The 16533-nt window shown below is 31.0% G+C and overlaps 1 protein-coding gene across 12 annotated transcripts in view; it reads right to left on the minus strand.

Moving 5' to 3' along the window:
* Positions 1–16533, minus strand: part of SNTG1 (syntrophin gamma 1) — a 746957-nt gene that overhangs the window by 178859 nt on the left and 551565 nt on the right. For all 12 annotated transcript variants that reach the window (XM_036232864.1, XM_036232861.1, XM_036232854.1 and 9 more), the window contains 2 exons: positions 15613–15695; positions 9766–9896 (listed from right to left, as the gene is read on the minus strand). In XM_036232864.1, the coding sequence (XP_036088757.1) occupies positions 9766–9896; positions 15613–15695 (214 nt within the window). The remainder of the gene's footprint in view (positions 1–9765; positions 9897–15612; positions 15696–16533) is intronic.

Here is a 16533-nt window from a genome sequence, read left to right on the forward strand (position 1 = left end):
TCTTGAGGCTTTTCTTTGAGCCATGTGTTATGTAGAAGTGTGTTGTTTAATATTCATGTATTTCCAGTTATCTTTCTGTTTTTAATTTCTATTTTATTTCTGTTATTTCCTGAGAGCAGAGATTGTATGATTTCTCTTATTTTAAATCTTTCTCAGTGTGTTCTATGTATTTTGAAACTTATGGACTGGGCTTTATAAAACTTGACGATCTGTTAAAAATGCTTGTTATATTATTTCTGCATGTCGAAATCTAGTTTAAATTTTAAAAATTAACTCAGGTGCCACCTATTCCATGATATTTTCTATAACCCATGTATTTGAAATGAATCTTTCCCACTTGAGTACTCCTATCCAGTCTGCTTATTGTAGTACTTGTTCTCTGTGTTTTTTAACCTCTGTGTATCTCCTACATATTGTTCTTTTTTAATAGGCTGCAAGTTTCTTGAGGAGGGGTATGTACATTAATTTTCATTGTTCATAGTACTAGCACAGTGTTAGTATGTTGAGTCTTTGATTTGTACGTGCAAAACTACCCATCGCAGTTTTATTTTAGCAATCCCCTGCTTTTTCTAACTTAAGATCTAGTTGTCATTCAAGACAGCTCCACCGTCAGACTTGAATTCTGACATATCTGTTCTTTGACTATAACTTCATTCTTTTAATAACCACCTAATTAACTTTTTTCTTTTTTCCCTTCCCTTCCCTTCCCTTCCCTTCCCTTCCCTTCCCTTCCCTTCCCTTCCCTTCCCTTCCCTTCCCTTCCCTTCCCTTCCCTTCCCTTCCCTTCCCTTCCCTTCTCTCTCTCTCTCTCTCTCTCTCTCTCTCTCTCTCTCTCTCTCTCTCTCTGTCTCTCTCTTTCTCCTACCAATTGATCTACAAATCTATTCTGGATTATTTCTTGCAAGGCTGGATTCTCCCTTTATCCATATTAATTTTGTGTTTTTTTCCCACCCTAGAATTTCCTGTCATTTTGGCCTCCAGCTATTCCTACCTTACTAACACCTAGCCTTCAATAACCTCAATTATAGTCTTTTCTTCCTAATGTGACAGGATTCTCTGGCAAAAGAATAATTGTGCAGAGAGTCTCAACTGATCACTAGGAATCCAGTTCTTTAATTCCTCTTATGTACGTTACTATATTTTTAACCTCACAGCAGTCAGTATTGTACATTGCGGAGTCTTTTGCCCATCTACTATTAATTTATTTATCTCTTTCTGACTTGAAAATCCTGTTCCTCACAACATACCTACCATAGTATATTTGATCTTCTTTAACTCTTGGACCTTCCATCTCTATGTGATCCTGAGAGGATAGCTGTGCTTTACAATTCTTACATACCTGGTTTCCAACCAATAGAAACACCACATTGTATATCTTTACTCTATTTTTGTCATATTGTATGGTTTTTTGAAATATATGTTCTTTTATTTTATAAAAAAAAATCTTTCTTCTAAGCCTAAAGTATATTGGAATATGTTCTTTCAAAATATATTTTTTATTTATTTTTTCAGTTTCTCAGAGATACTCAAGTTCCCTGGGACTATATCATTTTCTGGCTATGGAAAATATTAAAATGTGATTGAAAGTCTTATATCATTGATTAACTATGTCACAAACTTGAGAAACAAAACCAGTAGGAAATCATTGACAAGAGAATTTTTTCCAGTTTTCAAAGCCTGTGCAAAGTTGATCTAGAGCTTTCTACCAGAAGTTTAAGCTTTTATGGAGAGAATTGTATATCTTAAGGGGACTGTGGTACTGTCTTCCTCAACATCGCAGTATAGTTTGTAAGAACAGGTAAAAAGATAAAGGTTGTGCTAGACAAAAAAAACACTTACATGGCTTATAGGTTAGGTGAAAACAAGTGGGATCTTATTTTATTCAGCTAAATTTTTTAAAAAAATTATTAAATGTTTCTATTTTAGACCAGAAACTGTTCTTGTGGTCACGTTGGCCTACCTGTGAAAATGGGAAAAGGTCAATCACTTTAATCACTCTGGACCTCTATGTGTGGAACCACATGTAAAAATTGGAGCAATGAATGACAAGGATAATGGCCTACACAAAAACAGAAATGTGGTTTCCATCTTTGGTATTGATTCCTTCCACTTAATCAATAACCATAACCATGATATGCTTTGAATTTTATATTCCATTTCTTCCTCCTTCATCACATTATAAATACATTGTTCTTATACAGCATTTCTCTTTTGTTACCATCAGTATTCTTTGTATGATAAACTGTTTTTCAATCCAATTGGCTCCAAAAATTAAACCACCCAAAATCATCCTAAAATTCATCACGTTTTTGCAGTCATTTTAATATATCTTTTCTGTCATTGATATGATCAACCATTTCCTTCTTTTTACAACCTTGTTTGCAATACTTTTTTCAGTATTATAGTATCATACTTAGTTCTTAAGTTTACCTCTTTTCTATTTCATACATTCACTGTTTCTGTTTTCTCTTCAGATCTCCTAAAGTATACATTCCTGAAAGTGCCACCCTTCAATGAACAACCATGAATTGAATGTTTACTATGAGCTAGATTAATATTTGGCTTTATTGTTGGAAACTTATATGATAAGATACTTGCATTATTGAAAGTATAGTTTTTGCAACCACTATTCTAACTTACTGTTTAAATACTAAGTTTCATTTATTGATGCCCAATATGGCATCATGTCAAATGTCCTCACCTCAGAAAAACATGCTGTGTGTTCTTGGAAGGCCATTAGAAATTCTCCTGTTATTTAAAATTTTTCTAAAAGTAATAGCACAGATTAATAGACTTCAGTTCAATACTATTGACTTTCAGAGGTTTTAATAAGCATGCAGTAGAAACTTCTACTCAAAAACCAAACAGAGATAAAATTCTTCATCATTATAACTCACTTAAGAAACATTTATACTCTTCAGCCTTAAAGCATGCTTAGCACTAAAAGTACAGAGATAAATATCATTTTGAAGTCAAATATATATTTTATTATATATTTCATATATGTTAATATATATTTACACATACACATACACACACACACATACACAATATGCTCATTGTTCATACAAAGAAAATAAAGCTTAGAGATTAAAAACTTAGCCAGATGTTATACAACCTCGATTTCCCATTCGAATATCTTGGGACTGCAATGTTCTTCAATACTATAACAGTGCAGAATTGAAATCAGATATATATTTATGAATTCAGGGCTATTACCATATAATGAACTTAACTGTCTACACTGATAACAATATCTATACAATAGTATATGATAGTAACACAACTTTGTAGCAATTACATATGAGAAGTATTACATTATTTGAGTTAAAATTATTGGTCTTGGCAAAACCAATCAACAAATAGTATTCCAATTTTGAACTAAACTAAATAATCTTTTATATTTGTCATCATGAACAAGTTGTTCTTTTCATTTTTTTATTCTTTACTGTTCCTACTGCCTCCGAGTTGATTCAGGGAAGGAATCAAACACAACACTTTCCACTTACAGCCATTACATCAATTTTTATTGAGTGAGGAGTGAACAATGAATTAGCTCTTGAATGTGAATTGCTGAGCAATCCATTCTGAATAGTGCTGTTTATAACTGCTTATCACTGTAATATTATCGAGTGCAATTAATTTAATTGCTAAAAGCTATTGATATGTTGAAGTGCCATAAATATAAAACTGTAACTAGTCATTTAGACTCTTTCAAATGATTTTTTTCTCTTGAATTGTATTAACTAAATGATTCTATTTCATAACTCTGTATAAATTGTTTTTAAGTAAAAACAAAACAAATATACATTTTTTAAAAAATCAGCATTAATAGTAATATTAAGAGAGTTGTTAAAGCAGAAGAAAAATAGAACCAAAAGAAAGAAATAATAAAAGAAAAACGAATTAAAGGTAAGATACATATTTAAACAGTTATGTAACTATAATAATATAATTACTGTCTTGAAGATTTTAAAATGCATAATTAAAATTACATCAAAAATATAACCAAAAGACAGTAAAAAAAAAAAAAAAAGGGAAGTAAAGTATTCTAGGTTCCTAGCATTTTCTGAACAAATTAAAATGAATAAATTGCATTAAACTCTAATAAATCATGTATATATAGTGCTATGGTCTGAATGTGTGTCCTCCCTCTCCACAATTCATCTTTTAAAATTGCAATGCCTTATGTGATAATATTAATAGATGAGGCATTTGGTAGATGCTTAAGCCATAAGGCTGTATCCCTTATGAATGTGATTAGTATCTTATAGAAGAGACTCCATAGAGATCCCTAGCCCCTTCCACCATGTGAGGATGGAGAGAGAAGACACCAGTAAGAGGACCCTCACCAGAGAACATAACCATACTGCTGCCTTGATCTTGGATGTAAAGCATTCAGAACTGTGAGCAATAAATTTCTGTTCTTTATAAGCCACCCAGTTTGTAGTATTTTGTTATAGAAGCACAAATAGACTGAGACATACGGTGTAATGTGTAGGCAATAACTAAAACAATGCTAAAATAATGTATGCATAATGATATACTAGAAAGAATAAAACATTTATTCCAAAAAAGTAAAAAAATGATAAAGAAGATAGACAATAAAAACTAGTGTGTGTTGAGTCAAAAGACTTTATATACGTGCATATATATATGTATGTGTCTATATATATGCATATATATGTATAACCTCAACAGTAAAAAGTAAACAGATAAACTAATTATAAAATGGTCAAAATACATAAACAGACATTTCACCAAAGAGGAGTTTATGTGATAAATAGCACATAACCTCATAAGGATATGTAAATTCAGGTTAAAATGACATATCACTCCATACCTATCAAAATAGTAAAATAAAAACAGCAACACCACCAAGTACTGGCAAGGAGATGGATAAACTGGATCGCTCATAACTACTGGTGGGAATGTAAAATTGTACAGTTACTCTAGAGAGCAATTTGACTGTTTTCTAAAAATCTAAACATGCTATTACCATATAACCCTGTATTTGAGCTCTTTACAATTTACCTAAAGAAATAAAAATGTAACTTCATGCAAAACTTTATATACAAATGTTTATAGCATCTTTATTTACAATAGCCAAAAACTGGAAATAATTAGATATCCATCAATGGCTAAAATTTTAAAAACATCCATACTGTGGAATGATACTCATAAATAAAAAGAAATGAACACTTAAAAATTACAATTAATTGGAAAAATTGCCAAGGTTATATAATTTAAAACACTGATTAAATAATGTTTTTAAAATGACAAATAATAGATGAAGAACAAATAATTGCCAGAGGTTAAGGATATGGAGGGGAGGAGTAATGTTGGTATGGTTATAGAAGGGCGACGAAAATTCTTGTGATGAAATCTTTATATCATAACTATGTTGATGAATACAGAAATATGCACATGTGATAAAATTTACAGAACTAAACACAATCACACATGCAAAATCTGAATGAGTGGTAGACTTTATCAATGTCAGTTTCCTAAATGTTTTATAAGATGTTACTATTTGAGAAAATAGATAAATGGAATCTGTGAATTATTTCTTACAACTGCATGTGAATCTACAATTAACTCAAGGTAAAATGTTTAATCATAAAAATACAAAAACTAGAGTGGTGAATATAAAACAAATACTAAAAAGTTAAATATTATACCAAATATATCAATAATTACATTAAAAGTAACTAGACTAAATGCAATTAATAGACTAAGATTGTTACTTTGGATTAAAAATTTAAAAAAAGAAAAAGGAAAAAACCCAAATGTGTACATTCAGAAGAGACATATTTCATAGATCGGCACTAAGAGAACTTGAAAGAAATGGATAAAAGTATATACGATGTAAATATTAACCAATGATAACAGGTATAATTATCCAAATATTTATGAAGCAGATTTGAAAGCAAAAACAATTCCAAGATATAGGACATTTTATAATAATAAAAGTATCATACTGTAAGAAGTTATAAACATTCCAAATCTGCTTATATCCAATAATATAAAATTAAATATATACAGCAAATATTGACACAACTAAAAGCAAAATTACACAAAGCCACCATCAGTGGGAAACTTTAATAAACCTCTCTCATATCTGATGCAATAAACCAAAAAAAATATTAATAATACAGATTATTAGAAGCCCTAATGAATAAATGCAACCTAGTTGAAATATATAAAACCTGGACTGAAGAAAATACAATACACATTATTTGTAAATGCATATAAAACATTTGCCAAAATTATTCATATATTAGATGAAGTCAAACCTCAACAAAAATCAAAATATTAACATTATTCCACATAAAATTATGCTAAAAAATAACAACAAAAAAGATAATTGGAAAATCCAAAATATTTTGAAATTTTGTAATACACATTTAAATAATCCATGGGTCAAATAAGTAATTATAATTAGTAAATTAGAAAATGTTACTAAATACATTTTTAGAAATACATGAATATTAATACTTGTGGACTTCTAATTCTGGCCATGAACAAGTATTCCCGTTACTCTCAAGAGTTACCCAATACAACTAAAGAACCCAGAAGCAAGTATATGTAGTCCCTGAAATTTGAAATGATGAAGCTGACTGTTCAGGGACCTTGGGACTTGAAAATGACAAGGTAGTAAGTGCCTTGGTTTTCCTTATTGCCTCTCATATATCCTAGATGAGTGCTCTGGAAGGAAGCTCCCAACCCAGAATTACCAATAGCAAGACAAAAGAAAAAAAAAAAAAAGACTCCACGGATATTTTTTCTCTCCAGTTTAAAAACTAAAAAAATAAGTGGGCTAACGAATTTAAAAAAATAAAAATAAACTTTTTGGCAACCTGCCCTAATAGCCAAACATCAATAGAGCCAGTGGCCCTTTACCCTCAAGATTTCAGCAGAGGTGAGCAGGGAGCTAGTTTCCACTCATCCTCTGATTCCCCCACTTAGTGGTGTTAAAGGAGTCATGCAGAAAGTTGATTTTTCATCCCCCACCGGAAAAAAAACAGACAGCATCCAATTTTCTCCCAGGGTACTATCAGTGGAGTCCAGTGGGAGGTTGAACCTCCACACCTACCCAGCAGCAATTAGGCTGAAAGAGGTAGTATGAGATGGGGGTAGTCAGTCAGTAGTCTGCCTTCTCTCTCATGTTGACCACCATGGCCTAACAGGAGATGAGCCTCTACTCCCACCTATATCACCAAGGTGGAAACAGATGGTAGAAAGTGGGGCTGATTTCCCTCAGCTTTTCTTCCCTCCTTTCTCAGCTGTTAGCAGAGTTCTGTGGGGAGCTGAGCTCTGTTCTACCACTACCTTGTAGAAAAGAAGCAATGTGTCTCAGCCCTGCCTGTTCACCACCCTCCCACCCCCAGGAGGCTACAGAGCTTGTCAAGAAACTGAAATGACACTTCATTCAAAGGCAATGAGGTTATCAAGTTAGTGCTTGACTTTCAACAGAATATGGTCAGCAGGCCTGAGGAGCATGCTACATTTGCACCCCAACCATCTACAATGAGGCAGTATAAATTAGCATTACACTTTTACTGGGATGGTGTAAGCAGGAAACAACAGATATACACATCCAGTTTTCATACTATACCTTGGCAAAAGGAAGTTCTGCCTAAAAAAAATATAGATTAAATAGACTCTAGAGTCTCTTAATTTAATATCCAAATTTTCCAGTATTTTTAAAAATCACTTGTTTTACAAAAGCCATAAAAATATCAACTTGAATGAGAAAAGACAATTTGAAAACACTGATACTGAAATGGAAAAGATATTGAAATTATCTGACAGGTATTCAAAAGCAACCATCATAAAAATGCTTTAAGTAATTGCAACTTCTCTTACCAGAGGGAAAACGGGGAGAGGAGAAGGTAGACAAAGGTAAAAGGGATCATATATAAGGTGATGGAAGGAAACTTAACTTTGGGTGGTAAACACTCAATGTAATATATATGAGGTATTATTGAATGGTACACTTGAAATCTATATAATTTTATTAACCAATGTCATCCCAATAAACTTAATTTAAAAAATTAAAAATAAAAAATAGCAAAAAAATAAATACAGGTTATAAAAACGTATGGATGGACAAGGTAGAGCAGAAAAATATATTATATATATAGACATATATATATTTACATATATATGTAAATATGTCTATCTATATCTATATCTATATCTATCTATCTATCTATCTTTCTATCTATCTATCTGTCTATCTATCTATCTATCTATCTATCTATCTATCTATCTATCTGAGAGAATGCAGCAAGCAGGAAACCAATTTGAGTGAAAATAGAGGCCAAAAGGCAGCAGCACAATATTTTCGGGTACTGAAAGAAAAGGTGTGTCAACTATAAATCTACATCTAGGGAACTGTCCTTAGGAATGAAGGTAAAGATATTCTCAGACAAAGAAAAATAAATAATTTCATACCAAAAATTTTACTTCTAAGGAATGGCTAAAAAAATAATTTCCCTAAACGAACAAAAAATAACAGAAAGCTTGGAACTTCAGAAAGAATTTTGGAGTGGGTAAACATTGGGTTAAAAGTTACCCTTTTTCCATGAATTTTAAAAATTATTTTGATAACTAAAACAAAAAGTCATGGTATCAACTGATATGGTATTTAATATGTATATATAAAATTAAGAAGTTTATACTTACAAATTGAGGAAGATAAGAGGACCTAACGGGAAGTAATGTTTCCATACTACATTCAAAGTTGTAAAGAGTCAACACCAGTAGTTTCAGAAGATATGTATGTATATTTAGTACCTGGAACAACTATTCAGAAAACTATATAAAATGTTATATTAAAAATCACTATAAATAAATGAAGATGTAATTCTAAAACTTGTGGGCATAGCTAAACCAAACTTTGATGGAAATGTCTAGCTCTGACTATATATATTAGGAAAAAAGTTTGAAAAAATCAATGATCAGACAAGCATTTGTCAAAACTGTGGCCTATGGGCTAAATCTAGCCTGCTATGTGTTTTTATAAATAAAGTTTCTTTTGAAACAGAGCCATACCTATTTTTTTATATATTGCATTTGACAGTTTTCATTACAGAAGTGTAGAGCCAGGTAGTTGTGACAAAGATATTAGGGCCTGCAAAGCTTAAAATATTTACTATACTACTCTTTACAGAAAACTTTCTGGACTCCTATAACTTCCATCTCAAAAAACAATAATAACAAAAAAATCAAGCAAAAGAATTTAAGAAGTGACAATGATCAAGAAAGAAGAGGAAACTTATGAATTACAATATGTTTACATACTGAAGAGCTTCGATAATGCTCAAATTAGTTCTTTGCAAAACATACTAAGATAAAAAAGAAAAAAAATTCAAATTGCAAAAGATGACATCACTAATGCTCCTACATGTATTTAAAACAATAATATGAGAATATAATAAACTATGTGAAAATACTTTTGCTATTAATTTCTTTGAGAAAAAATTTCTTATTAAAAAAAAATACAAAGAGGAAATTTTAAAATCCAATAAAACTATATGTTAAAAGACACTGAATTCATTACAAAACGTGTTAGAATCAGAGTTTTGTTATGTTTTAATCACCAGATTTATAAATGTTTAACAGTATTACACTATTCTAAATCTTCTTGTTATAAGAAATGTGTGAAAACTAAAAAGCATAAATCATACAATGTTAAAAGTTTGTCTAAAGTCTTTTTTTAATAAATAGTAAATCAGAACTCAGTAAACATGAACTCACCGACTCAAATCTGTTCCAGGTACATACTGAGAAAAACGAGAATGAAGTAGAGGGATCAGTCTAAGGTCACACCATCGCTTTTCCCATCTCAAACCTGGTGATGTCGGCCATGAAGAGCATGATAATGTGTCCTGAAAAGAATACAAACATTTAGGTTTTTTTTTCTTACTGCATTTTGAGGGTCTATGTCACAAATCTTCATTTGAGAAATATATTTTCCCCTAAACAATCAAATAACAATTACAGATTACCACAAGAAGAAATTCATATTCATTGACAAGAAAACTGTATTTAATGTATTTGTTGATGGAATTCTATAAAAAAGTGGAGGAGTGAGTCTTTGAGATTAAGAAAGATAGTGAAAAAGTGAAAAATAGGTTAGAAGGAGGGAGAGAAAAATAAAAGTGCGACAATTGAATTCATTTACAAATGGGAAAGATAGGAAAAACTGTAATTGCAACAAATAAGTAAGTGACAATATATTTCATTCAATTGGCCAATATTTTCTATCTGCTAAGCACAAAACACTGCTAGAAGTGCTTTTGTTTGATTAGTTATTTGTAAATATTTTTGAGTATAATAAATATTCTTATAAAATAAGTTTAAGAAACTACTCAAGAAAATATTTGTACATTGTTTTAGCTTAATGTTTATTAAACATTTTATGTTTTCGTATAGTGTTTTAGTGTCATGTTAAGTCAACTACTACTGATTTAAAATTACATATATTTTATGTTTCATTAGAAGTTTAGATTTGTGTGTGTGTGTAGAGGATACAGGTTTGAATAAAATTTGAGCTTTTCACTTTGTGTTGATTTATGCTTTTTTCATTATATGAGCTTCACTGTTAAAATTTCTTCCTGGCACTAGCACATGAAACAATATTGATATTTAAGTTGGCATGGTTTGTGAGGGGTCAAGGCTTAATTTGATCGAGGAACTGTTGATACGGATTTCTCTCTATTCTGTAATTTTTGGGTGATGATGTTAGAAGGAGGTTCTATTCTAGTCATGTCAAAATGTTTAGTCTATTATTAAAATTTTCTTTCAGATATTAACTCATTTAAAATTGCTTAGGGGAAAAAATAACTTCCATTATTATCAAAGTTTGAGTATTCCTTGGAAGTTTTATATTAATTGTCACTAGTTGAGCAAATACAAATATACTAAATCCTTAGAAGAGTTTAGAACACTCAGAAGGGTTGGCTGGCTAAGACCACTCAGTGAGGAGCCTCTACTGGCAATTCAGTGAACACCTACCCTTTGATGCAAGACTGTTGTCTTTAATGCTTATCTGGTGATTGCAAAGGCACAAACCAAGGTTTCATGATAATCTTTCTCCTGACCTTCATGTCAGCATGAGGTCATTTGAGTAGAAGGGCGGTGAGGGCTCAGGCTCCAACCTAGAATTAAGCCACTTGGTTTTCAAAATCCCAATTTTGCTACTGACTTGTCCTTTAACCTAGGGGCAAGTTATTTAAACTGTCTGTGCCTTATTGTGCCTATTTCCAAAAATAAGGCTATCACAATTCTCCTCTTATAAAAGAAAAACCTAAAGCTTTGTTAAACACATTAAATTATTGCTTCCCCACTTTTCTGCATGAAGGCACTTGAAGAAACAATAATTCTGTGTGACACACTAAGATAAACAAACTAGTTTTCTGTGGTCAGGCCAGAGCTAATCATAGGTATTGTAAGTGACCCAGATCCCACCAAAATGCCCTCTAACTAAGCCTATAACAGCATATGGCTCAAACTCTCTTGCAGGACTCTAGTACAGTTCTGAGATGGCTCACTCCTGAGCAGTTTACAGTCAATAATTTATCCAAGTCATCCAGCCAGCAAACAACAATGCTAGGATATACATAGACCCACATCTTTCTGATTCCAGGGCCAACACATCCACCATAGGACAACATTTATTATTCATAACCAGAGATGAAACCATGAAAATAATTCAGATTTTTATCTTGATTATTTTACTGTTTTACTATATAAGTTTAGGCAAATTATTTAAACATGATTCTTCATATGTCTTAAAAAACACAAATAGTTCCTCTTGCTTCATATGTTTATAAACAAATGGGATAAAAAAATGAAAAAAAAAAACAGGAAATACACAGGAAACAGAATATTGAAGACAATGATAATCACTAATAGATGAGTTCAAGTTTTAAAGATCATATTTTATAGACTCCATAGATTGGCAAATATGCAAATACATGTGATCTTTAGCATGACTTTAGTGTAACATCTCAACTTCATGCCTTTATGTACCAAAGTTATAAAATGTCACTTTCTTTTATGTTTGGTCCTTATAAAACATATGAATAAACCCTATTTTAGCTTTTGAAATATAGATCTGTTATTTAGTGGAATACCTAATGTCCTTTGAAAATTATTTATCTTTATTTTAATTATGAATTTAGAAGGTAAATTTTCTTTCCAGTCTCTTTCTGTAAGAGTAGTCTTGTAGTTATTTTGAATTGTATATAAGATGATATAAAACACAATCATTTTCATAGTTTTATGTCCTATAACTACTTATTAAGAGTTTTATTCTTCAGTGCCTAGATTGTTGTTTCCTATGTTATCAATAATGAGAATAGGAAAAGTAGCCTTTTCTTTAAAATACTATCTTTCCCAAAGCTTAATAAATTTCAAGGCATATTGCCACAAAATAAGAACAATCATCTTATCAAAACAAAATTGATGGTAAAATGATGATCAAGATTTTTTTAATAACTTGGCATAAAAAGTATTTATTAAAGGAATCTAGTTATGAAAAAAAATCCCTAAAAATCTGGCTGGATGATTATCTAAATTTATGCTGGAGCACAAAGCTAATTGCCTTTCTCCACCTTGGCTGGCAAACCAGATAACTCTATGCCCTAAAATTGATGAACTCAAGATCTTAGAAGGACTAGACTACATTTTTATGTAAGATGGGGGAATGATATTACTATATTGTAAGGTGTTACTGTGCCATATGTTTAAAATGCTGTTTCCAAAAACCAGAATTGTGCCTACTGAAAATTTGCTTCAGAGAATAATTTAGGCTAAGAATTATAAATGAAATTACCTGGGCCCAGGATAGAACTGGGGATTTAGAGGAATTAGAAAACTAAATATTTATCTTAAGGAGACCTATAATATGTGCACATTTTGGGGAAAATATTTCACGATGTATACTTCCTTCCAAGCTTCTACTGCTCATTGTTATTTAGTGTTTTCTTCTCTTAATTTTATATGTCTTGAGTAAAAATATTATCCATTCCTTATACCTACACCAAAACCTATTCAAGAGCAGGAAGAGGAACACAGGATAGCACTAGCTATGTAAATCTGTATAGTCCTATTAGGCAACAGAAAACCTGTTTGTTTGTAGTCTCTCAATTTTTGTTGAGTTCAATTAAGTCAGATATTCAAATTCTCTATCAGTCTTTTTCTCTGATGTTATAATTTTAATATTCATTATTTGTATTCTGCTTATTGTTAATTTTATGATTTTTTTATAGATATGAATTTTAAACTTTTGAGTCAAGAACCATAATTAACTTCTCCCTGTTGGTATCTAGAAGACTGTTTCCCCTGAGTAGGCTCTTGTTAAATATTTACTTAATTAAAATGCATTGAGATTATTTTCTTTATTTTTAATATACTTTATTTAAATTTATATTTCTCTTAATTATTATAGTCTAAATTCATGATAAGAATCATCAATTCCCTTACATTTAAAAATCTTTAGCAATGTCAAAATAATGTTCAATTTTAATGCTAAGAGTAAAAATAAAATATGTCCCTTGAGAATGGAAAGATATAACTCCAGTAAGAAAAAATTACAACTGTTCTTTTTTTTTTTTTTTGTATACAGCTGGATTTATTTGGAACAATCGTGTTATAGAATTATTTAGTGATTTTCTTGCTTTAATTATATCTTTCTAAAGGTGAACATTATATCAAGCAACAACATAGAGGCATGATTCAAAAAATAAGTTCCATAGATTTATTTCGTGTATGTCAATGGATGATTCTTACCTACAGACCTTCCACTCTGACTTCTCTACTTTTCATTATTATAGAGTGCAGGGGTATTGGTACAAGAATTATAATAAAAACATTACCAAACAGGTTTCTACCACTCTTAAGTAAAATAGCTCTTCTTTCCTGTCCTAGGAGCAGAGCTGAGATGAGGATTCTTCTGTGAGTGTCATGTTGAGGAAACGTTCTCAAGGGAAATCTGTAAGGACTGAGGGAAGCATTGGATGAGGTAGGGAACAACCCGGTCAGAAATATGAGCTTCTGAAGAAAAACCTCTGCATCATCTGCCACAGGCCAGTTAAAGAGACCTGCCGTTATATCCCGATCAGTAAGTCCTTGGCTGCAGCCACACGATAATGGGGGGTGGTGAGCCTTGATTCCCAGACAAATATTCCTTACAAGATGGATCAACCCTGAATTAGAGGCAGCCAACACTCACAGAAGCTGGGAGTATGCACACCAGCCTACTAAAGGGAACTGGAAGGGCACCAAAAGCATCAAGAGCATCTAGAGTGGAAGGGAATTGGTGAGCAAAACAATTATTAAAATGAGAAGTGATGATTTAGTTGAACATTATAAGTCTATAGAATTGAGAAGGAAGCTGACAGGAGGACAAAATGTACATATTCATTTTCTCATTAAGAAGTCAATGTTTAAGTGACTCAGATCTCATCATCTTCTAAAGATTAACATTTTAACATTACCTACTGTGTGACTTTAGTTCTACCGCAACAAAAATAAAAGGTCAGATAAAATATACCCAGAGGTATTTAGATTATACTTGTAGAACTAACATTTAGTCTTCCCAAGAGTTTCTCTTTAGGATAAAACAAACAAATAAACAAACAAAAGAGACGTGGGAACTTAAGGCACTCAGCTAAAGGATAATACTGGTGCAGTTAGATACGATGAAAGACTTTCAGGCCTTAAATGGTCAAAAGGAGTACTCTGAAATAAAATGGTGCAATTAGGTCAAACATTTCAAATGGAGGATGAATCACACAAGTCAGAAGAAGAAGCTATATGTCTTATATATATCCCAACATGTAAAATAAAAAATTAAAAGCCTAGTTAAAGTTCTCTGCTACTCTTCATGTTTGTGAGCATGGGAGATAATTATTAGTTTTACACATAACCAGAAAGAGTTGTTTTGCCTTTAGAACATCTGAATATTTTAAAAAGTAGAATCCATAAAATTTCAAAAATATTCACAAAATTAAAACAAAACACCTGTTTACTCCAAAATGCAGGTGGAAAATAAAAAAAATAACATTGTATTAAATATATTTAAAATAGACATGCCAATTTTATCAATTATTAAATACAAGTATTGTTTAACATTTATTACATTTTTAACAAAATGTGTACATTAGATTTTCTCATTTTGCATTAATTTCTTGGTATATGTGAAGATAGTTAATAAATCCTAATAAATGTCAAATAATTTTAGCTAAATAATTTCAATAGAAAAATGATAAAAATCATGGCAAATCATTTAGAGTGTGAAATTACATATAACATGCAATGCTATAAAATGATTATATGATTTTATGCATCAAGTTAAAGTCTGTAGAGCTTACAAAGGGCCTAATACAGACCTAAGAGGAGAAAAGTAGCATTAAATAAATATCTGACCTACTTATGCTTTTCTTTCTGGCTTATAATAACACTTAAATGATGAAGCAACCAAGGATTTTAAACTAGATTCAATAGCAGTTTTTTTGTAAACTATTAACATACATATTCTTCTTGGGCTTCTTTTGTGTTATCTCCTTATTAATCTAAAATATGTTCTAGTCATCTTACTGTGTTGTTGGGATGATAGTTGAGATGTAAGCCACTGTCACAAAGAGGAGAGGAGGTGCCACTGCTCTGGTCACTTGGTGCACCTATAGGGAATAAGAACACAACACCCCACTGGTTAGAACACAAAACTATTCTAAATGAATGCATTCTACATTATATATATTTAGTATGCTCAATTTTATTAAGTAAATCAGATAATAAGATAAATTTTTATTGCACTTATTGCAAAGCTAGAGTTTTTCAAGTAAAGTGACTAAAGTTATTGGGGCATAAAAGAGACCTACAAACATTGATCTTTGATTTCAAAAATATTAAAGGTTTTTAAGAAAATTATACAAACTTGTAAAAGGATTATTTCATTTTATTATCCAAAGTAACCTATGCTTATGGACAATACTCATAACATTTTTGTCTACAAAAGCTTACAAAATGTCATGTTTCAATCTACTCACAAATTCTGTCTTTAGATACCATAATTTTCCATAATTATGCCTATGCTCTGTCATTACAGGTACTATTGGTGTATACTATAATTGAAAGTACCCTAATTAATGCTATCTAATTTTATGAAAGTACAACTAAAAAATTTTACATTAGACCCTTATGAGAAATCTATTAATATCTATTTTTTAAAGCTGAGTAACGGGTGTTAAAGATTTTTGATTTTCTAAGATTCCACAATTTGGTAAGTTTTAGAATTGGAGTTCAAATACATATTTCTTGATTCTCTTTTAACTTTTTTAAAGTCATGTTTTTCGGAGTTACTAAAGTTGATAAGTATGAACTATTAATGTAATTGGCTCCCAATTTTTATCTGAAATAATATACTTAAATTCTAACATCGGAGTCATAAATTAAACTTTTAACATATTAACCAATGTGTTAAAAAATAATTATTCTTAACTTCTTTTATTAGCCTAA

Source organism: Rousettus aegyptiacus, unplaced genomic scaffold (assembly GCF_014176215.1).
Source record: "Rousettus aegyptiacus isolate mRouAeg1 unplaced genomic scaffold, mRouAeg1.p scaffold_m13_p_15, whole genome shotgun sequence".
Classification (NCBI taxonomy): Eukaryota; Metazoa; Chordata; class Mammalia; order Chiroptera; family Pteropodidae; genus Rousettus; species Rousettus aegyptiacus.